The sequence below is a fragment of the Eulemur rufifrons genome, chromosome 17, assembly GCF_041146395.1.
Source record: "Eulemur rufifrons isolate Redbay chromosome 17, OSU_ERuf_1, whole genome shotgun sequence".
Taxonomy (NCBI): Eukaryota; Metazoa; Chordata; class Mammalia; order Primates; family Lemuridae; genus Eulemur; species Eulemur rufifrons.
The window spans coordinates 84,772,736-84,796,637 of NC_090999.1; the positions used below are offsets into that span (position 1 = coordinate 84,772,736).

Sequence of the window (23,902 nt, forward strand, 5' to 3'; positions counted from 1 at the left end):
AGGCAGTGGCATGATCATAGCTCACTGCAACCTCAAACTCCTGGGGCTCAAGTGATCCTCCTGCCTCAGCCTCCCCCGAGTAGCTGGGACTACTACAGGCGCATACCACCAGCCCAGCTAATTTTTAGTAGAAACAGGGGTCTTGCTCTTGCTAAGGCTGGTCTTAAACTCCTGAGCTTAGGTGATCCCCTTGCTTCTTCCCCTCAGAGTGCTAGGATTACAGAGGTGAGCCATGGCACCTGGCCTGTGTTATAAGTTACTATCTTCTCTAGTACTGTGTGTTCAATTCTGGAATAACTTTGCATTTCTCAACTCTGCCAATGTAATTCTTGTATTAAACATTAATTTGTGAAGTACTTCAGGATTAATAAAGACTGGATGTGGGAAAATTTAGAGTCATGTTTGACGAAAATATTTGCAACCTAGTATCTGAAATTAGGTAAATAATTTCAGGTATAATGAAAGAAAGGTGAAGCTATGAGTTTTTTATTCTTATTAATGGAAACTGGAAATTTTGTTTAAACGGGAGTATTTCTAAATTGTAAACATGTAAAATTTAACATCATATTTTTGGAAACAGTGACAGTTAATATCAAGAAAAATCAGTTTCTAAGACATTTGTGTATTATGAAAGACAACTTCTCTTAAATTTGTCTTTGAATTTATTCTTGCTAATGGACTTGTGACAAGTCTTATGATCCCATCATGGCTATTTATACAGGGGAGCAGATCATCATGCAATTTTTTGTTTGTTTGAGTCCATTTTTTTCCAGTATGTGATACTAGTGGAACCATACTTGGTGATTCCTAATTTCTTTTAGGAATAATTCCAGGGAAGCATGTTTAACTAGGGAAGACCCCGGCGGTACCAGGAAAATAGCACTAGAAGAAGAATCAAGAGACCAGGATTTTAAAACCCACTGTGCTTTTTTTTTTTTTGAGATGGAGTTTCATTATGTTGCCCAGGCTAGATTCAAACTCCTGTGCTCAAGCAATACTCCCCTCAGCCTCTGGAGTAGATGGGATTATAGGCACACACCACCATGGCCAGCAATCTTTTCTAATATCTTTGATAACTTTGGATTTGGTAGGAAATAAGGTGACAAAGTATATGAAGTATAATTTTTAAAATATGTGTGTATACACATGTGCAAAAGTGATGAGAAAGAATTACTAAAACTTTTTGAACCTATGATGGAAAACAATTTGTGGTGGATGTTTTATTGTTAACATGTTATACTGTGTGCTGGCCTATAATATGTGAATCTTAGGAGGCCAGCTGTGTACTCTGTAATGGAAGAGACCCCTGTGATCAAATGAAGAAAGGAGTAGGGAAAATGACACAAAAAGAGAATTCTAGTTGGAATTCTTCAAAAAGAGGTATAAAATGCTTGCCCTCAAGCCTTGGACCATGTACTCTTATATTTGTTTGGTTATGGTGGCTGTTTTTGTGATATTAAATACTTCATTTATTCTGTAGGTATTTATAAATTACTAGCTGTGTTCTAGGCCATTCTGTTAGAATTGAGGACTAGAGCAGAGAACAAGATAAACTTGAACCCTACTTTCTTGGGATTTAACTTACACTAATGGAAATGGACAATAAACAAGACATTTACAAATTGTGATAAGCTATGAAGAAAATAGACAGTAATGTGATGATGTGATGATGTGATGGAAAGTAATGGGAGACAAAATGGTTAGGAAGTGAGACTTGAATGTTGAAAAGAAGCTAGCTAGACAAAGACCAAGCAAACAAAAGGTGGATAAAACACCTTGATATAGAAAAGGGAACAGAAAAAAGAGCAATAAAAGGACAGGAGCCAAATGAGAGAAGGAAAACGTAGCCTGGAATGCGTTTGTAAAAGGACAATCATTTAGGTTATTGACCATGGTAAGGAGTTGAGATTTTATTCCAAGTGCAGTGGGAAACCATTGAAGAGATTTAAGCAGGGAAAATTACTTGGTGCAATAAACATTTTTAAAAGAAGATCACTTTTGTCTATTTGTGGAAATGACTTGGAGGCAAGAATGGAAGCAGACTATTAACAGTAGCGTAGAAGAGAGATGGAGGGCAGTAGCATTCAGTGGCCATGAAAGAAGTGGACAGAGTTAATAGATGTTTTTGCAGATAGGACTGACAATTTGCTGAAAGGAGGTAAGAGAACTATGAGAGGTAAGAGAACTATGAGAGGTAAGAGAAATAGTTCCAAATTTAGATTTGTTTAAAGAAAAGAACATTTAAAACTGGTGTATTTAAAACATTTAATGCTAGCGTTCAACATGATAAATATTTTCTTGACACTTTTATCATTTTTGTTGTATTTAGGCTTATGCATCTGGATGTGACATTGTAATACTGGGAAGTGATTTCGAAAGATTACAGATAATCCCAGGAGCTAAACATGGAAATATTCAAGTGGGATGTGTAGACTGTTCAATGCAACAAGGCAAGGTTTGTAATCTTGTGGTAATATGTGAATTTGTTTTGAATATGGTTTTTGTCAGGATAATTTCTGAAATATGTATTTCCTATTGAAATAGAGACTTGTTTCGAGAACAATGTAGTTATAATTATTTTTTTTTTTTGCTCTCTAAGATGCATTTTAGAAAGTGTCAAGAATTCTGTTCTCAATATATAGCATAATCTTCTCTATGGGTTGAGAAAGAAATATAATAATTTACTGCTTATAGAAGGAGTCTAAAGCTTACTTATTTAAACACTTATTTAAAAGGTGATTGGATTGAGGGAAAGGAATGCCAATAAACCTTCAATCTTTTTAGAAATAAACTCCTGAAGAAAATCATTTGATAGAATCATTCCTTGTCTGTAAACAGGTAGTTATAATATCTCCTGGTAACTTCTGGATAAACTTGTAACTGAAATGAAGATAAACTCTTCTAAAGTCTATAATATTTTATTAATTTCTTCCAAGTCTATAAGAAAAATGAAAACTTTGTCTAGACTTCTATTTGCATATGAAAAGTGAAAAGGTAACCTTGAAAGTACAGTAGCAACAATGAAAACAAACAAGGCATACAATTCTTCTAGATCAGGTTAAATACAGTACTATGTAGTACTAGAATGGGAATCATACTAGTGTTAATAAAAAGCATAATAAATAGCTTAAAATAGCTCCATATAGGCTTAGATGATCAGGCCTATGTATGATTGTAGCTTGACTGGACTGAACTTTGAAAATTTACTCTTTTTTTTCTAGGTGTTTAAATATATTTGACTGTATGATTCCGCTAAAACATTTTATGTGTGTAATCAAAATAGTCATGAGAGTCTATGGACTCAATTTTTTTTTAATCTAATCCTTGTTTTTGATAAACCTGCCAGCATGAAAAGTTACTGCTTGGGACCTAGTTTAAAGATACTCATTGTAAAAGGAGTTTCTGTTGTAATCTCTACCTATTTGTTGGACTACTGTTCTTTTTGTTACTCAAGACCCTTCCCTTTAATATATTATAGTTACAAGTGTTTCTCTCCTCTCTCTCTCTCTCTCTCTCTCTTTCTCTTGTTTAGGCCTTTTATTATTTATCAGTATACTATAAAAATGATCTTTATTATGGAATGCTAAAAATCCTTGGGACTAGGTTTTTTCCTCATTCTCTTCATGTGTGTTTGCTCTCCTGTCCTGTGGTTCTGTAATCTTTATTGTGTAAAAACTTGCTTAATACCATCTAGATTCACACGGAGCTCATTAATGTTGGAAATGTAATTTAATAATTTTCAATGAGAGCTACTTTTTTTGTGATAGACTAGACTATGTGAAAGTCCATGTTAGAACGAATAAGTTTGGTTCTGTAATCATTCTATAAAGGGCAAATTTTCTTTGTTTACAAATACCAGTATTATCAAAGTGTTCCTTAAAGTATCAGAAAGAAAATTTATAGGTCCAGTACCTGGGTACTTCTCACTGCCTTTAAGAAGGAAATGTTACTTGACACCATAGGCACCAGTATTTTATCATTACCATTTTTTCTTCATACTTACTTACTTCATACTTACCACTAATTAATTCTCCTGAGAAAATTCATCTGGGCTTAGTGCAGTGGCATCATCAAACTCCCAGGCTCAAGTGATCATCCTGCCCCAGTCTTCTAAGTAGCTGGGACTCTGGGACTGCAGGCACACACCACCATGCCCGACTAATTTTTCTATTTTTTGCAGAGACAGGGTCTCACTGTTGCTCAGGCTGGTCTCAAACTCCTGGCCTCAAGCAATCCTCCCACCTGGGCCTCCCAAAGTGCTAAAATTACAGGCGTGAGCCACTGTTCCCAGGCTTTTTAAAATTTTTTTAAAGTAGGGACAGAGTCTCACTGTGTTGTCCAGGCTGGTCGTGAACTTCTGGCCTCAAGTGATCTCCCACCTGGGCCTCCCAAAGTGCTGGGATTAGAGAAATTACAGACGTGAATTACTGTGCCCAGCCATCTTGTTATTCATCAGCTTCAAAACGTGCTTAGCTTCTGATTACCCTGGAAAAGTTCAAATTGTTCACCTTAGCATGAGGCCTTATACAACCTGGCTCACCCCTGTCTTTTTTAGTTTCATGTCCATTATTCTGTCTTAAGGAACACTCTCTTCTAGCTGAGCTGGTAGTCATTCACCTCTGAACATACATTGCCTATTTAAATCGTTATACCTGTCTTCATACTATGCCCTATTTGTGAAATTGAACACTCACTGCCCTTTGAAATCCTACCCATACTTAAAGGCCCAGAGGAAATATTCTCTGCCACATCAGCTTAGTACACAGGTGATTTCTATATCCTAAGAACTCAGAACACTTAAAATTTCCATTGAAAGTTATTTTTTTCCTTAGGCATTTTATGTCCTCATTTCTTACTCTACTAGATCATATGTTCTTCTTTTCTATCCCCAATTCATTCATTTAATCTTGTTTATCTGTTTGATTTCTAATAATTTTGATGTTCTTTATATGGGACTCACTCAAGATACAGTAGTAGCTACCTTATGAAACAGGGCCAGGAAAGATTATGTTCTATTGATTTTTAAAAGATAAACAAAATAGAATATTTAAAAAAATGTACTCAGGGAGTTCACAAAAGAGTAGACCTAAGTTTTATTTTTAAAAAGTTAAATATACACTGACAGAATTGTGAGTTTTGGGGATGTATAACAAGAATTAACATTTACTCTTCATGTTGTGTATCATTTATTATATGTTAGGTGTTTTTCAAATGTTATTTCAGTCTTCAAAATAATTCTGTTAGAAAGATGGCATTTTACATATTATAAACATGTACAGGGAACCTAGGTTTAGAGAGATTAACTTGCTAGTTACATGGTAAGTTGTGCTAGGATTCTAACCCAGATATGATGGTCTTCAAAATTGGCATTCTCGAGGATCAAAAAATGTAACTGTATGTGTGGGCATATTTAAAGTTATATTGTTCATTTCTTGCATTTTTGATCCCTAAGTAAGTTAACATATCCATAATAAATTTTCTTTCTTTTTTCTTTTTAAAAGATTGCAGCATCCTATGGAAATGTTATCTCTGTTTTTGAACCAGTTAACCTCCCGAAACAAAAGAAAAATTTGGTTAGTAATTTATCATTTTTCTTTCAGGAATTGAGATGTCTTAACTATTAAAAGAGTATAAAATTAGAATGATCATCAAATAAATCAGTGTAAATTATATGTTATAATTGAAGATGCATATTAAATCTCACTTCCATATTAAAAACATTTAAATCTTTCATTGGAATAAACTAAATTGTGCCTGTGAATTGCCTTGAAATGCTTTACTTTTTTCCTTCTGACACTTTATTTTATAATAAATATTTGAACAGTCAATAACCTAAAGTTTGGCAGTTACTTTATTGCTAGTATAAAACACCATTGTCCAGCCATATGTGGCACTTTATTTTTTGTTTTTATGGTCTACCTTCATACAGTTTTTCTGGCTTTTCTTTTCATATGTATATTGTTCTTAAAGTTATTTAATACATATTTTACTTGCAGAATGTTAACGTACTTTCAAGACTTTCTTGCATTTATTAGATCATGTAATACAACTATTAATAAGTTAATGAATGTTTTTCTTTGTAAGGAAGCTATATTCAGAAATAGTTCTGAAAGCTAGTTAACCAATAGCTCATAAATATTGGGACTATGTAGTAGATTTCATAGGTGCTTTAATGATCTTAAATATAACAAATGGATCACATTATTTTACCCATTTCTGCTGAAGACTAAACTAGTGATTAAAACCATATGAAAATGGATCAGCATAATATAGTTGAAACAGCATTGTATTGGGGATCATAGGCCTTGTTTCTATTTCTGCTGCCTTCTAGCTATTTGATCCTAAGTAAGTCAGCCTTGTGAGGTTCTTTGCTCAACTCTGATATTGATTAATATTCATACTTTTTTTTGAGATAAGGTCTCGGTCGATCTGACTGAAGTGCAGTGGCATACCTATAGCTCACTGAAACCTCAAATTCCTGGCCTCAAGTGATCCTCCTGCCTTGGCCTCCCATAATGCTGGGATTACAGGCCTGAGCCACCACGCCCAGCCTCCGTATCTATTCATTCTTGATTTGGGTATAAGGATGACATGAAGTAAAAGACTGTGTACAAATGTATTAATTATAAAGAATTAAACAGTGTTTAATATTAGACATACCTTTATATATCTTTTGATAGTTTTCATCTTACAGATTACTTCTGACCTATTTGGGCAGCTATTTTTTTCTTTTTTTGTACAAATAAGACAATAGACTAGGCTCAAAGAAAATAAGTGACTTGACTGATGAAACAGCTACTAAGCCACAGAGCTAAGAATACAACCAGCTGCGTTGATTCCTAGGTGTGAGCACTTTTTCCCTCCTTTGCGTTAATGAAAAATATTTTCTCATTGTTAATTAATATCCATTTTTAAATTTCATGAAAGGAGTATCCACAATTCTCCGATTTCTGTTTGTGCTTATAGATTACCTCGTGAATCCAATATTAGAGGCTCTTAAAGCCTTATGAATTAATAATTGGCAGTCCTAAAATAAATTGTAAAGGTGGTCCTCCCACCCAGAACAATATATTTCAATACTTAATAAATATTTGTTGAATGAAATAAATGACTTAAAAAATCAGTATGTTATGTTAAAATACCTGTATTAGTAAGAATACAATAAAGAATTTCAGTTTTTGCTCATTTACTCTTTTACTAATTGTAATTGATGAATATAATGTAAAAAACTCAATAAGAGGAGGCTGATTTATTGGTAGGCAGTACTGACTTTGCAGAGAGGGTAAAAAAAACTTGAAGAGTAGATCAAATGTAGAAATCATAGACTTGGAAGATGCACAAAATGTGTAATTCTGAAATATAGTCTCAAAGAATCTTCAGGTCCTCATAAAAAAAGATATTATTCCCTTTTCTTTGTACATTCTGGGATATTCTTTTAAGATTATGATTCTTCATGAGAGGTGTACTTCAGAACTATTGGATACATGTGTCCAATCTGGATACATGTGTCCAGATCTTGCCTTTGGAATTTCTAAATCTGTAGGCATGGGGTTGTGCCTATGCACTTCTATGTCTTGTTCTAGAAAGGGTTCCGATGTGCACTGTGATTGAGAGCCATTCCTACAAGATAGTGTTTCATAAAGCATATTCTGCAGACTACTTATATCAAAATCACCTGGAGTATCGGTTTAAAGTACAAGTTCCTGTGCCTCATCCTGGAGCTTGTGGGAATGGGTCTTGGAAATTCGAATTTTTAATAAACATCTCAGGCTATTCTTTGTTGTACTAAAGTTTGAGAACCACTACATTAAGATAGTGTTTATATAATGTCTTCAATTTTGGACTTGGAAAAAAAATAAGAGAGTGTTTCTGAATCTCAATCTGTTAGTGGGCAGTAAAATCAACTTAGTAGGTCACAACCTGAAAATGAAATGGAATAAAAAATGTCAGAGTATATCACATGTAGTAAAGGTAAATTTGGGTTTCATTTATGTACATATGTATATGTGTTCTTGGTCATAGTACAACATGCATTTCCTAATGATTTGCAGACTAAAACATTTGAAAAATACTGCTTTAAGAAATGGAAAGGGCCGGGCGCGGTGGCTCACGCCTGTAATCCTAGCACTCTGGGAGGCTGAGGCGGGTAGATTGCTCGAGGTCAGGAGTTCAAGACCAACCTGAGCAAGAGCGAGACCCCGTCTCTACTAAAAATAGAAAGAAATTATCTGGCCAGCTAAAAATATATAGAAAAAAGTAGCCGGGCATGGTGGCGTGTGCCTGTAGTCCCAGCTACTTGGGAGGCTGAGGCAGTAGGATCACTTAAGCCCAGGAGTTTGAGGTTGCTGTGAGCTAGGCTGATGCCACGGCACTCACTTTAGCCCAGGCAACAGAGCGAGACTCTGTCAAAAAAAAGAAATGGAAAGGACTTAAATTATATAATACTATGGAGATATTATATCTTTTATTCTGAATTTTCCTACATAGCATGATAATCTCAGGTAAGGATGAAACATTAAAAGATATGAAACCTTTCAGGGTGCAGTGGCTCACGCCTATAATCTCAACACTTTGGGTGGCCTAGGTGAGAGGATTACTTGAGGCCAGGAGTTTGAGATTTGCCTGGGCAACATAGCGAGATGCTGTCACTACAAAAAATTAAAAAATTAGCCGGGTGTGATGGCGCATGCCTGTGGTCCTAGCTACCTGGCAGGCTGAGACAGGAGGATTACTTGAGCCTAAGAGTTCGAAGTTCCAGTGAGCTATGATAGGGCCACTGCATTCTAGTCTGGGTGAGAAAATGAGACTCTGTCTCTAAAAAAAAAAAAAAAAAATAGAAGGAAATCTGGAAACTTAAAATAGCTGAGCCACAGACACATTTAAAATTAAACTTTTCACTATAACTATAATCAAGTAATTAAATCAGAGTTTAATAAGACTGTTATCCAAGATGGCATATGGTTATTTATAGTAAAGATAGAGCTTTGAACCTCCAGTAATGGAGTCTTTCACTAATATTCTCCATCATACATTCCCTGTTTTCTTGACTGAATTGAACATTTTGTTTTCCTTAAAAATGACTACATGTATTATTATAAGAATAATAATCATGAACATATACATTTGACAGAGAAAAGATGTCAATCATGATTGGCTAATGACTTTACTTTTATTTTAGGAATTATATACTCAGTGGCAGAAAAGTGGTCAGTTTTTTCTGGAATCAATAGCACACAATATAACTTGGGATCCCACAGGTAAGAAAATAAAAGCAGAATTAACTGAAATGAAAATAACACTTGCCTAGGCTATTGCTTTTATTATTCTCATGTATTTCAGTTCTGCTCCTTGCGAGTGTGTGGAGAATATAAAAGTGAGTAACACAGATTATGTCCTTTTAGAGTTTATACTGAAATGAAAACAAATACGCACTGTAATAGATGGTAAAACCTGGTAAATGCCATTATGTAAATTTTTTCAAAATACAAATTGTTTTCAGAAAGAGACATTAATTCTCTCTGGAGAATCAAGGTTTCATTGAAGAGGAGCCTTTTGTCTTGAGAGTAGTTTTTAACAATGAGGGTGGGGTTGATGGAGGAGGAAAAAGTGGATTATAAGAGATGATTAATCAGTTACCTATTTCTGTGTTAAAAAAAAAAAAACATCCCATGTGCTCATTTTGGTGGCACAAATGTAATACTAAAAAGAAAAAATCCCAAAACTTAGTGGCTTAAGACATCAATCATTTTATTGCTTTTGATTCCATGGGTCAAGAATTATTACAGGGCTGGGCGCAGCGGCTCATACCTGTAAACCTGGCACTCTGGGAGGCCGAGGCGGGAGGATTACTTGAGCTCAGGAATTCAAGACCAGCCTGAGCAAGAGCGAAACTTTGTCTCTACTAAAAATAGAAGGAAATTAGCCTGGCGTGGTGGCATGTGCCTGTGGTCCCAGCTCCTTGGGAGGCTAGGGAGGAGGATTGCGTGAACCCAGGAGTTTGAGGTTGCTGTGAGCTAGGCTGAGGCCATGGCACTCTAGCTGGGACGACAGAGCCAGACTCTGTCTTAAAAAAAATTACAGGGCTTTGTGGGAATGGCTCGCCTCTTGTTCAGTGTGGTATTGGCTAAAGCAGCTTGTCTGCAGTTAGATGATCCAAGCAAGAATCCAAGCAAGGCTTTGTTCACCCCTGGGCCTTGGTGCTTTCTATCTACTGGAATGCCTTTGTTCTCCTCCTCATAACCTTTTATTGTGTGACCTCTCCAGCAGAGTAGCTTGGATTTTACATGGTGGCTACATTCTGAGAGTAAAAGCAGAAGCTACAAGGATTTTTAAAGCCTGGACTTGGATGTCCCAGAATGTTATTCCTGCCACATTATATGGCCAAAGCAAGTCACACGTCCAGCTTATATTCAAGGATGGGAGAAATAGACTCCACCTCTTAATGAAAAATAGGAAGTCATATTGCAAGGGAGCATGGACACAGAGAGATATGATTTCTTGGGAGCCATTTTTACCATTCTACCACAGTGAGCAAAGGCACAGAGAAAGAAATCACAAGATATATTCTAATAAAGATTATTTCTTCATTGGGACTGGAGTGAGTCCCAGTAAATGGTGGTAAGGAGAAAAGACGATAGTGTATTATGGAAGGCCTTTAAAGTCATGCTAAGGAATTTGAATTTAATTCTTTTTAATTGTCTAAAAATTATTATAGGTTTTTGAAGGAGGCTAGTAATGTACTAAGATTTATGGTTTTGCAAGATTTGTCTGCTGGCAGTGAGTTAGAAGGGTCAGTGGCAGGAGGAACAGGAGGCAGAGTGACCTTTGGGGAAGACGCATTGACAGTAGTCAAGAAATAAGAATTTGTTTCAGTGCCTTTTCCAAAGTAGGTACTCAATATTAAATGAATTAATGAATAATGGAAGGAGTACATGATATGAAATGTATTTAGGCAATAGAATTGACATTACTTAACACCTGGATTTGAGATTACTTTGAGAAAATCTATGATCACAAGAAGAGTGACATGTATGAATGTATGAGATGTAGTGGAACATAGATATTGTTTGGATATGTAGAGTTTGAAAAGCTTGCATATCATCAAGCAATAGATAGAAATTTGAATCTAGAACATAAGAAGTCCTTGGAATATAAGAAATCATCAGTTTTTTTGTTTTTTGTTAGTTTTTTTTGAGACAGAGTCTCACTCTGTTGCCCTGAGTAGAGTGCTATGGCATCAGCCTAGCTCACAGCAACCTCAAACTCCTGGGCTCAAGCAATCCCCTGCCTCAGCCTCCCGAGTAGCTGGGACTACAGGCGTGTGCCATGACATCCGGCTAATTTTTCTATTTTTAGTAGAAAGGGGGTCTCACTCCTGCTCAGGCTGGTCTGGAACTCCTGAGCTCAAGTGATCCTCCTGCCTTGGCCTCATAGAGTGCTAGGATTACAGGCATGAGCTACCATGCCCGGCCGAAATCATCAGTTTAGATAGAGGAGATTTAGTTTTCGTAATATAGTAGATGAAATGGCTGAGGAAAATGTTGATTTAGGACATAAAATTTAGAACCTTTGGAAATTGTTTTAGAAGATAAAAGATACAAGTATGCTTGTAGAATTTTTTTAATCATACAATGTTTTAAAATGTTTCTTCTCATGAGATTGTAAAATTGATGAGTACCAGCTGGTAACCTAACTATATCTGGTATGCATACAGTAAAAAGTCAGACCAGGGTTCAAATTTGGCATTTAGTACAGTACTTTGTTCATAACTGTACAATAGGTAGAGTGACTTACATCCTAGTTTATGCCTATTGTCCTCATATGATTATTAATAGTGTAGCCTTTTACTCTCACAAGTATTCCCTATTTGAGTGATTTTTTTTTTTTTTTTAAACATGGTCTCGCTCTGTTGCCCAGGTTAGAGTGTAGTGGTGTCATCATAGCTCCCTGCAACCTCAAACTCCTTGGCTCAAGTGATCCTCCTAGCTCAGCCTCCTGAGTAGCTAGAACTACAAGCCCATGTAACCATGCCTAACTAATTTTTCCTTTGTTTGTTGGTTTGTTTGTTTGTTTAGAGACAGGGTCTTACTATGTTGCCCAGGCTGGTCTCAAACTCCTGGCCTCAAACTATCCTCCCACCTCGGCCTCCCAAAGTGCTGAGATTACAGACAAGCCATGGTGCCTGTCCTTTTCTATTTTTTTTGTAGAGACAGGGTGTCACCATGTTGCTCAGGCTGATCTCAAACTCCTGGCCTCAAGGAATCCCCCCCAAAGTGCTAGGATTACAGGTATAAACCACTGAGCCCAGCCCGAATGATAAATTTTATAGTTATTCTATTATAGCACTACAATCTGTTGTATTTATTTGTTCACATGCTGTTTGATTTTTTATTAGACATGAGCGGAGATTCTATTTTGTTCCACATTTTATTTATCTTTAGGTTCCCAGCAAATATTATGCTCTCAATAAATGTTCACATTATTTGTCTACTAGTTCTGTGATTGTGAGCCAGGTTGCTTAACAGATCAAGAATGGTTAACCGATTTGAAAACTAAGATAGTATCTATTTCACAAAATTGTTTTTTAATGCTCAGAAATGACAATATTTATGAAAGTAGTTGTTAAATGATAGAGTCCTATAAAAATACTGTTAATGAGCAACTGGCTATCTACTTGAAGTATCCTATTAATAACTGCAATGAAAACATTTAATATTTGAGTTGGGTGATATTTCTTATTTTATTTTATTTATTATTTTAAGAGACAAGATCTTGCTCTGTCACCCAGGCTGGAGTACAGTGGTGTGATCATAGCTCATTGTAACCTTGAATTCCTGGGCTTAAGCAATCCTCCTGCCTCAGTTTCCTGATTAGCTAGGACTACAGGCATCCACCACCATACTTGGTTAATTTTTAAGTTTTTGGTAAAGATGAAGTCTCACTGTGTTGCCCAGGCTGGTCTCGAACTCCTGGCATCAAGTGATCCTCCTTCCCTGGCCTCTCAAAGTGCTGGGATTACAAGCATGAGCTACCATGCCCAGCATGTTTTATTATTATTATTATTATTATTATTTTTAACTATGACCAACAAAAAAATTTCTTTAAGCTTGGAATTTTTGTATCTGTGATGTGTCAGTACTGTTGTTTCAGAGGCTAGTATTAATGTTAAATTTCTTTAAAATTATGTTTACAGAGTTGCATTACAAGATAATTACTTATTTTTTTAGCATATCTAGTAGTGGCTTGACAACAGCTTACGATTATTCATTATCTTGATTATCTTTTTCATCTTGATTGGCTTAAAATTCACATTTAATTATTTATTATTTTTCTATTTAGTGGTTTTTGAGAAATATGCTATTTACTATAATAAATATTTGGGAACTATGAGTATATTATTACTTTTACAAGTGAACTTTGTAATTATTAATATTTATAAACAGATTTAAACATTTTAGGTGAAATATTAGTATTTTGGTTTTGCTTAATATTTACTTACTATGATATGCCAGGTATTATGATATAAAAAGAATTTTTAGATGGTGTTAGTAAACTGTAGTGCTTTTATGTTGTGTCCACATTCACTATTGTATGTTACCTACATCATGAGATATTCTGTTTTAGACTTTTTATGCTTTTTTTCCTACTTTAATATTCATGCCTCTGTCCTTTGTGTTTTCAATCAGTATATCATACCATGCCTTACATACGTTTATTCCATTCCATACCTGGAATTAATTATTTTGTTTTGTATATTAGTCTTAATCCTTCATGGGATACCTTAATTTTATCTTCAGTTTATGTTCAACAAAAGAAAACTTGTGCTTGTTGGTCAATTCAAAAGTGGAATAATAAGCATATTTAAATGGAATATATTTATACTTTTTGTGCTTTTATTTTTCTATGTAACTTTCTACCTGTTGCTCTACTGTTTATTGAGCTTCTGCTAACTGCCTGACCTGTGCTAGAGACTTCATCCATATGATAACTGATCTTTACAGCTCTATATAAACTTCAAATTTTTTTTATTATTTTTTAATTTTTGTTTTTTTTCCACTCCCTCCTCCCTCTCCATACCTCGAATTTTATAGATCAGAAAATTGAGGCTTGGAGGTTATCCAGCTAGATAAAATCCACATGGCTAATTAAGTGGCTTACTTGGGATTTAGACACAGGGATTTCTGATCTAAAGTCTATGCTTTTGCCACAGGCCTACTTTCCTTTTGATATAAGAAAGCGATCATTCCAGAAAGACACAAATCCATAGTCCTTAATTGGCAAAGTGAAATAAATGTATTTATTGTCAGCTTTTTTGACAAAATTGCCTGTACTCCTTGGTCTTCTTGGTATCGATGAGGGTATAATTCTCAAGTCACAAAGTTGGAATCTGATTTTGAAACCTCTCACTTTTTCCCTGTTTTTAGTTGTTGTCAAGTCATGACAATTCTGCTTTTTGAAATGGCGTAAAAATCTTTGGTTTAATATTTGGTTGAGATCCTCATGATTTATTTGCCATCTGAATTATTATAGTTAATTAACCAGGTTTCCCTGGTTCTTATGTTTTCCTAATCTTGTGTCTTTACAGTTATTTTCTAAAAAAGGACTTTTAACCTTTGTGTATTAGAGTCTTTGAAAGTATAATGAAAGTATGGATTATCTACAGAAAAATACCCATCTTATATACAACTTTTGTATATTATCTCAATAGAGGGAGGTTCACAGGCCTTTTCAAGTCCGTCTCTTTTCTGTCCTCCTCCCCATTTAAGACCCCTTGTTCTAAAATACAGATTCTATTAGGTAGCCCCCTCCCCACTTAAAAATTTTTGTACTCTCAACTACCTATAGCAAAGTCCAAATACCTTATGGACTTGAGAAATGCTTCACAATCTCACCCTGGCATTTTTTTCCAACCTTATTTCTTTTTCCAGCCTTACTATGTACTTTATTACTTAACCATACCAGGTTATGAGGCATTCTTGAGAAAATATATGAACTCACATGCGTTCCTGTCTTTGTTCATTAATGGTCTTCTTCCTGAAATACCTGCCGCTTTTACTGCTTATTCATCCACTAAGGGCCAGGTTGCATTTCATCACTTTCCCTGACACTTTCGCTACAGCTACACATTAATTTCTCCTTCCTGTGGGTTTCCATACAACTTTGCACACATTTTTATCATATATGATACTTTTACATTGTGTCATAATATTTCTTTCTCTCTACTGAAATGTTAACTCATCGTGAAAAAAGACAGTGTTTTATTTGCCATCATATCACCAGTGCCTAGCACAGTGCCTGGTACAAAGAAGATGCTCATTAAATGTTTGTTGAATGAGGGTTTACAAGATCTGTTCCCTTCTTTCCTAAGCTATGTCAACAAAATTAAAACACAGCCTTGTCTCCTTTCTCCAAATACCTTTTTGTTATTTGACTTTTTTAAGATATTATATTATCTTTATAGTATTATATGAAGCTCTTTAGTGTTTAACTGAACTGACTATTAAATACCTAAATAGTAAATGTTGAATGATATTTTTTTAGGCAGTCGTCTTTTAACTGGTTCCAACTATTTGCAACTCTGGTCCAATACTAACTTGGAGAAGCCAGCTGAAGATGAAAATCCAGATAAAACGGATCTTAACTTTGGGGATTGGAGATGCATTTGGCATTGCAAGTAAGTAATTAGGGGATTAAACTGATAAACCTGTTTTATGTGGTTTTATTATATTATAAATGTATTTTAGGTTGTGTAAAACCACAGTAACATAAAAAGTATTGATTTTTAGGCTGTGATTTGCCTTTTCTTTTTTTTTTTTTTTTTTTGTTGAGACAGAGTCTCACTTTGTTGCCCAGGCTAGAGTGAGTGCCGTGGCATCAGCTTAGCTCACAGCAACCTCAGACTCCTGGGCTTAAGCGATCCTACTGCCTCAGCCTCCCAAGTAGCTGGGACTACAGGCATGCGCCACTATGCCCGGCTAATTTTTTCTATATAGATTTTTAGTTGTCCATATAATGTCTTTCTATTTTTTTAGTAGAGACGGGGTCTCGCTCAGGCTGGTCTCGAACTCCTGACCTTGAGCAATCCACCCGCCTCGGCCTCCCAGAGTGCTAGGATTACAGGCGTGAGCCACCGCGCCCGGCCAAGGCTGTGATTTGCCTTTTCTTGTACACAAAAAAGTGGAATTCACTACTTCTCTTGTTGTACAGATCCATTTTTTAAAAAGTCAAATAGAATAACTAGGAAGAAACATAAGAAATAGGTAAGGCTTATATGGAAATTATTAAATAACAAACTTGCTAAATTATATGAAAGGAAAAAGAGATACCTTTCATCCTTTTGAATGGAAAGCTTCCTATTGTGAAGACATGTATTTTTCCCACATTTATCTATATATTGAACATAATCCTTTATTTTTTTTTTTTTTTGAGGTAGTATCTCACTCTGTTGCCCAGGCTAGGGTACTGTGGCATCAGCCTAGCTCACAGCAACCTCAAACTCCTGGGCTTAAGCAGTCCTGCTGCTTCAGCCTCCCAGGTGGCTGGGACTACAGAAGCGTGCCACAATGCCCCGCTAATTTTTTCTGTAATAGAGATGGGGTCTTGCTCTTGCTCAGGCTGGTCTCGAACTCCTGAGTTCAAACTATGCTCTTGCCTCGGCCTCCCAGAGTGCTAGGATTAAAGGCGTGAGCCACTGCTCCTGGCCACCAGTCACATTTTAAAAAGTAAAAATAAATATGTAAAATTATATTATTTAACCTAATATATAGAATATATCATTTCAACATGTAATCATTTTTTTAACTGTTACAGATAGTTTATATTCTTTTTTTCATGCTAAGTTTTAAAAATCCAGTGCGTATTTTACTGTCCATTTCAATTTGGACAAGCCACATTTCAAGTTCAATAGTGACATGTGGTTAGTGGCTATCATACTGGACAATGTAGCTCTAAAATATAAAACTTCACCTATATTTTCTTCTAATATTTTTGTTTCACTATATAGAAACTCAGTTTTTTCTTCCATCTGACATTTGTTTTGGTATGAGTTATAAAACAGACTTTAACTTCATTTTCCCTCCACAGAGCTGGCTAGTTTGCTCCCCTGTAAAATGTTATATACTGAATCTCCATGCGTAACTGAGTCTAATCTTGGCCCCTAATCTGTCTGCTCCCACATCAATAACAAAATGCTTTATCAGCTCTAGCTTTAGAATTCATTTTACTATACTGTATATCTTTATTCCTCTTGTCTTTTAGAGTTTCCCTGATTTTCCCATATTTGTCCTTTCAAGTAAAGTTTAGAACATATGGTCAAAGGTAGAAATTCTAATGTGATTTTGACTGATAGGAAATTTAAAATCACATGTTTGTTTAACAATTTGTCATTTTTGTTATATTGCTATTGGACAAGAAGTGCTGCCTTAGAGTGAGGGAAAGAGTTTCTAAGAATGACACCAAAACTAGAAACTGAAAAGGAAAGTTAATAGTTTTGACTGTATCAATAAAACGTTTCTATAAAACAAAAAGACCACAAGGAAAGAAACAAAAACACGAGGAGAAATATGTGCAATTTGGGTTAATGGCTTTTTAAAAGACAATCTTAAAAAGATAATTAGAAAAGAACAGGTACCACAATAGTAAACAACAGTGAGCAATGTAGAGAAAATTCTAAAAAGATGTAGAACAAGGCCGGACTCGGTGGCTCACGCCTGTAATCCTAGCACTCTGGGAGGCCGAGGCGGGCGGATTGTTTGAGCTCAGGAGTTCAAGACCAGCCTGAGCAAGAGTGAGACCTCGTCTCTACTAGAAATAGAAAGAAATTATCTGGACAACTAAAAATATATATAGGAAAAATTAGCTGGGCATGGTGGCACATGCCTGTAGTCCCAGCTACTTGGGAGGCTGAGGCAGGAGGATCGCTTGAGCCCAGGAATTTGAGGTTGCTGTGAGCCAGGCTGGTGCCCCGGCACTCTAATCTGGGCAACAGAGTGAGACTCTGTCTCAAAAAAAAAAAAAAGAGTTCAGAGTAAGCAGTAGTAACTTGGAATTAACATACTAATTATTTATTTGAAATGGTTTGTTATTTAAATAAGCAGAAAAGCCATGAGACTAGAAACTATGCAAGTTTTGATTCAGGATCAGCTAAAGATTACACTCATTGAAATACATTTTAAAGTTGCCTTTTGATCACATTCCATTTGTGGTGCATTTAAGACACTGGTTCCACATGTTAGATGAAGATAAGAACTATAGAAGAAAAGTAGATAGGGTAAAGGAAAGAAAAGTAGGGGTGACATTGAAGCATTGACCTGAGAGAAATGAATAATTAGGCTATGAGTTCATGTCTCTGGGAGAAAACATTATAGACAGGGAATATCATGTGCAAAGACCCTGAGGTAAGAATGTGCTTTAAGGCCAGGTGTGGTAACTCATGCCTATAATCCTACCACTTTGAGAGATGGGGTGGGAGGATCACTTAAGGCCTGTCTCTACAAAACAAACAAACAAAATTTTTTAATAATAGAGTGTGCTTAACTTGTGGCTGCAGTGAAGTGAGCAAGGTGAGGTGGGACAGGAGGTATGATCAGAATCAGGAATCAGTTTATGGGTCATTGTGTGAGGCGTTTGCCTTTTAATGTGAATGAGTTGGGAAGCTCATGGGGTTTTGAGCAGAGGGAGTACTGAGATCTGCCTTCCTTTTAGACTGACTGCTGTGGCTGCTGTTTTTAGGAGAGGTGATAGGTGGAAACAAGATCACAATCATGGATACCTGACATTTTTATTGTATGTTCTGCTGAAGTGAGCAAACAGACCAGGCATTTCTAATGATTTGTTTTAAGAATATTCTTAGGATTAACCAGAGGGTACAAAAATATGAATGCAGGAATGCTCATTGAACATTTTTTTTTGGCACAGCAAAAATTAGAAAACAGTAATGAACTTTTTTTTTTTTTTTTTTTGAGACAGAGTCTCACTCTGTTGCCCTGAGTAGAGTGCTATGGCATTAGCCTAGCTCACAGCAACCTCATACTCCTGAGCTCAAGCAATCCTTCTGCCTCAGCCTCCCCAGTAGCTGGGACTACAGGCACACGCCACCATGCCCGGCTAATTTTTTCTATATATATTTTTAGATGTCTAGCTAATTGCTTTCTATTTTATTTATTTATTTTTTTTAGTAGAGACGGGGTCTCACTCTTGCTCAGGTTGGTCTCCAACTCCTGAGCTCAAACGATCCACCTGCCTCGGCCTCCCAGAGTGCTAGCGTTACAGACCTGAGCCACCGCACTGCCTGGCAATGAACTATTAAATAACTTTAACTCATTATGTGCATATATACACAATGGAATACCATAAGCCAATAACATAATCATATAGGTCTATATACCTGTACATACATACACATCTTTTGCTTTTATATCCAAAGATGTTCATGACATATTTTTAAATGAGATTACAAAGCAAACTGTAAATGACATCAGTTTCTAACCCTTCCTCCTTCATACTCTCCTGTAGAAAGTAGAGGAAAGCAGAGAGAAGGGTCTGGAAGTCTCTGTATTAAAATGTTAACAGTGATTTTGCTTGGAAAAGGATGTTGTGGTATTGGTTAAACTATAGATTATTTCCTTTTCTTCTTTTCATCCATCTGTATCAATTTTTTCCATTATGTATTTGTTACACTTAAAATCAGAAAGAAAATTTATTTGTATTTGAAATGAAATATAACAATTCCTCTGGCCTACTTTGCAGATAAGTTTAGTGTTCATCTCTAAACGTGAATTTGGGCAAAGAAAATGAAGGCAGTGGTAATGGTGGGTGTCTTGATAAGTGTATATGGGTAGCCAGAAGAAAAGGCAATGGAGGGAAATGAGCCAAGGTTCCTTTGAGAAGAAAAGGCAAGTAATATATTAATACCAAGTATATAGGTGAAGCGAGCAGTCTGAATCCATGATTGCTGCAGGTCCTCTGTTAGCCCACACATAACCTTTAATTAGGTAAATGCTACCCTAAGGCAAAATTTATTATAAAATATTGGCTCATTGTCAATGAAAATGTATGTTGGAATATAGAAATCCATGGTTCTGGAAATTATATTTCCAGATTAAAAAATGAAACCATTCTCTTTCATTCTAAGGGAATGAGGGCTATGACTCTTTTATTTTAGGCTTTAAAGGTTTTGACAAGTCATTCATTGCATCATTCTTATGTGTGAATATTTTTATATTTAAGTTTATCTTACTAACTTTGTTGGATTGGCAATTTAGTTCTCGGTTTTTGGTGTTCTCTTCGTCCAAAGAATGACCAGACACACCAAAACAAGATAAGCATGCAAACAAGGTTTGAGAAAGAGCAAGATACATTTGCTACAGATGACAGTGGGCCCCCTGTTGTAACAAGAGTCTCTGCTTATAGTCTGGGGTCCTGTTTTATACTGTCTGGATTGGGCCCTCCTGGTGGTTCAGACATCACCATGGAACCACTTTGATGGACAGTTAGTGGAAAGATAGTTAGCCTTCAGTTACTCTAGGTCACTTTCCAGATTCTGTTATGCCTGGGCTGCTTGGCCCCCTGGCTCTGAGATGGGGAATTCCCTGCATTCTTTTGCAGATTAGCAGGGTAAAATCCTCCTTTCCCCAGGTGTGGTAATTGCATGGGGCAGAATTAAGGTAGGGCGGCACCAAGACAGGGTGGCTGCCCTCGTCCTCCTTCCCCAGGTGGGGCAATTGCTCAGGCAGCATCAAGGTGAGGTGCCAAGGCAAGGTGCCCACCTTTGTCCCTAGGATAGCCTAGGTCCCTTGCTATCTACCTAACAATTTGTTCATTTTTGAGGTGCACTTAAAAGTGAATGTGAAACTGTTATCACAGAATTTTCTATTTGAAGCAATTGCTGAAGTATAATTTTGAGAATGTTGCATTTTTTCCATGTTTAATTCTTCTTACAATTATTTCCTTGCCTGTTTAATTTACAGAACTGCTTCCCAAGTTCATTTAATGAAATTTTCACCAGATGGAGAATTTTTTGCCACTGCTGGGAAGGTAAATTGTGAAAATGCTGTTGCCAAATTGTATGTTTATAGTTTACTTTGAAACTTTAAAAACATTAACTGGCTTCATTCTCTTATTTATTTACTTTGGAAATACTGTTTTCTATTAAAAATATTAAATAGCAAAAATTGATTATTATGGTGTTAAAAGGCAGTATGATATAATCGAAATAACACAGAGACAGATCTGGGTATAAATCTGGCATTTACCAGCTTTATCATCTTGGGCAAGTTAGTTAATCTCCTTGAGTCTTCCTTTTCTCACGTGTAATGTGAGGATAACAACATCTATGTCATAGGTCATTAATCGTGGGATTAATTTAGACAATATATACAGTGTAAAGTGACTGGCACAGTACCTTAAGTGTAGTGCAATCATCAATAAACTATATAGCTTCTATGTTTATCATCTTCTAGCTGATATGTATATTAAGCTGTATTTAAAATAAAAGATTTTATAGGGTTTCTAGAAGGACATTTTTGATTACTTCTTTAGTGTGCATACTTTGTTATTACCTGTTTATTTCAGAACATTGTATTTCTTTGATAGTATTTTTAATCATTGGTTCATAGAGCATTCCATGAACCACTTATAATCTGAAATTATTGGCTCAAATCCTTCTGCAAACTAAGAGTGTGAGATACTCTACAGTGAGGTTTTTTTTTTTAGGAGAGAAGTGGAGCTGTTTCTTGTGATTGACTTTACAGGTGGGAACGCAGTTGTAGCTTAAAAGCAGCACCTGGTGCATTCTGGTCTCACTTGCTCTTCCCTATTTCCCAAATTAGGAGGTATAAATTTAATTGTGCATAGAATATTTTATAGTATTAGAGTTATTAACTAGTTATTATCATCTACATTTTATTTGAAAAGTCATATGATAATAGATGAAAAGTATTCCTTTTTTTTTTTCCAGTAATTATCAGTCTTCATTAGTCTGCTAGTGGTATTGATTTCTTATTTGATATTTGGCTTAAGGGAAAAGAAACCCTTAATTTCATCTTTCAGTCTTTCCTGAATGACTCCATTTCCCATAGTATATGGTAATTAGGAAGCATTTTCATTGAACACAGAATACACACATTTACACATGTCAATTCTCAAAGAACAATTAAGGAATACTAATAGAAAAGTATCACAATAAGAATTTTCTTTTCAATTTCTCTGTGCCCAGCCCCTCCTCCTATCCCCAAGTTCCTGCCATTGGGGAGGAAAAAATCTTACTTTTGCTATTTGATTAACCTTTAGTTCTGATCTGCATGTTTTTCTGTTTTTGCCTTAGGATGACTGTCTTTTAAAGGTATGGTATAATGTAGAAAACTGGCGGACAGCTGTTACCTCTCCAGATAGAAGTTCAGAAAAACAATCCCAAGGAGAAATTGACTTTTCTTTTGTTTATCTGGCCCATCCTCGAGCTGTAAATGGATTTTCCTGGCGTAAAACAAGCAAATATATGCCTAGGTCAGTGGATTGGTCATTTTTTCCCATGTGTTAAGGGAACATTGTCTTTGTGACTTTGATTGCTTTTCCCACTTTGAGAGTTTGTAGCTACAGGACTTCATAGCTTATGAAGATTAGAGAAATATTAGATAGTCCCTGGCCGGCATCCCTCTGACTGTGGGTCAACTATGATTGACATTTAGTGTAAGAGCCATTTTAAAGGAGTTGAAGCTGAGGTAATTTACCAACATATAAGATGTCTTTAAGTCACAGAGTTGTGCATATTTTCTTTTTCTTCTCTGTTTTGTGTCCAGTTTTTTCATCTCTTATTCTCTAGATTTCTGTTTGCCATGGACATTTTTACATTTCATTCCCTCACTTTGTACCTTCTAGTATGTCTCCTCTGGTTTTCTTTCTTTTTTTTTTTTTAAGTGATTTATTGAACCTGGGTCCACTGTCATGTGCCCATAGTTCCAGCTACTGTAGAGGCTGAGGTGGAAGGATCGCTTGAGGCCAGGAATTCTATGATGTGCTGTGATTGTGCCTGTGAATAGCCACTGCACTCCAGCATGCGCAACATAGCAAGACCTCATCTCATTAAAAAAAAAAGGTAGCTTTACTGAGAGGCTATACCATGAATTCTTAAGTATTTATTTGACTGTACCCAGCATCTCTAAGGAAGAGACAGTGGGTCAGTAGGTAGGGCGGCACCAAGGCGGCACCAGTAGGTAGGCGGCACCTACATTATCCTGCCCTGAAATAAGTATTAATTTAACCCACACAAGCACACACACGTACATTCCCATTAGTACTTTTTTCCTGTAGTCCTGGTAAGATTTCATATCATACTGAATTTCTGCCTATATTTTTTGACCTATTACTTAAGCATAGGTAGAAACTTTTTGTACCACATGGCCATTTTCTTTCTTTCTTTTTTTTTTTTTTTTTTTGACACCACACACACACACACACACACACACGACCATTTTCAGTTTGTCCCCACCATGTAAGCAATGCTGTTTTCCCTTACCCTTTCACTGTTTTATGCATTTGCCACTGGAGATGTCTTAAGGTGATCTGTGGTAGTGTACCTGAATCGTTTGTTGACTTTATTTTTGCTCTTCTGTGCCAGCAGAGTATATGTAGACTTTTTGAGCTATAGTGCAGTAGTTCCTATTTTTACCTACCCCAACCCTAAAGTCTAACAAAGTGTAGGTCTAGGAGGGACACTCTGGGAAAAGTAATGGTTTTGTAGAAGGTTGTGTCAGAGTCTTTGGACTAAAGGAGAATGGTCTGGAAAAGCTTTAGGTAACAAAATCACCCTCACATTAGCTTCACTTTGATAACTATTATTTTAGTACCTCTGAAACCATTGCCTACATATATAAAAATACATTAAGAATAGGCCGGGCGCGGTGGCTCA

General features: G+C 36.1%; 1 protein-coding gene across 6 annotated transcripts in view; it reads left to right on the forward strand.

Moving 5' to 3' along the window:
• Window positions 1-23,902, forward strand: part of DMXL1 (Dmx like 1) — a 153,303-nt gene that overhangs the window by 13,695 nt on the left and 115,706 nt on the right. For all 6 annotated transcript variants that reach the window (XR_011235947.1, XM_069492836.1, XM_069492835.1 and 3 more), the window contains 6 exons: window positions 2,330-2,455; window positions 5,502-5,573; window positions 9,179-9,257; window positions 15,541-15,673; window positions 20,967-21,033; window positions 22,322-22,500. Coding sequence is in view for 5 of the 6 variants with exons in the window: in XM_069492836.1 (XP_069348937.1) it covers window positions 2,330-2,455; window positions 5,502-5,573; window positions 9,179-9,257; window positions 15,541-15,673; window positions 20,967-21,033; window positions 22,322-22,500 (656 nt within the window). In the remaining variant the exon portion in view is untranslated. The remainder of the gene's footprint in view (window positions 1-2,329; window positions 2,456-5,501; window positions 5,574-9,178; window positions 9,258-15,540; window positions 15,674-20,966; window positions 21,034-22,321; window positions 22,501-23,902) is intronic.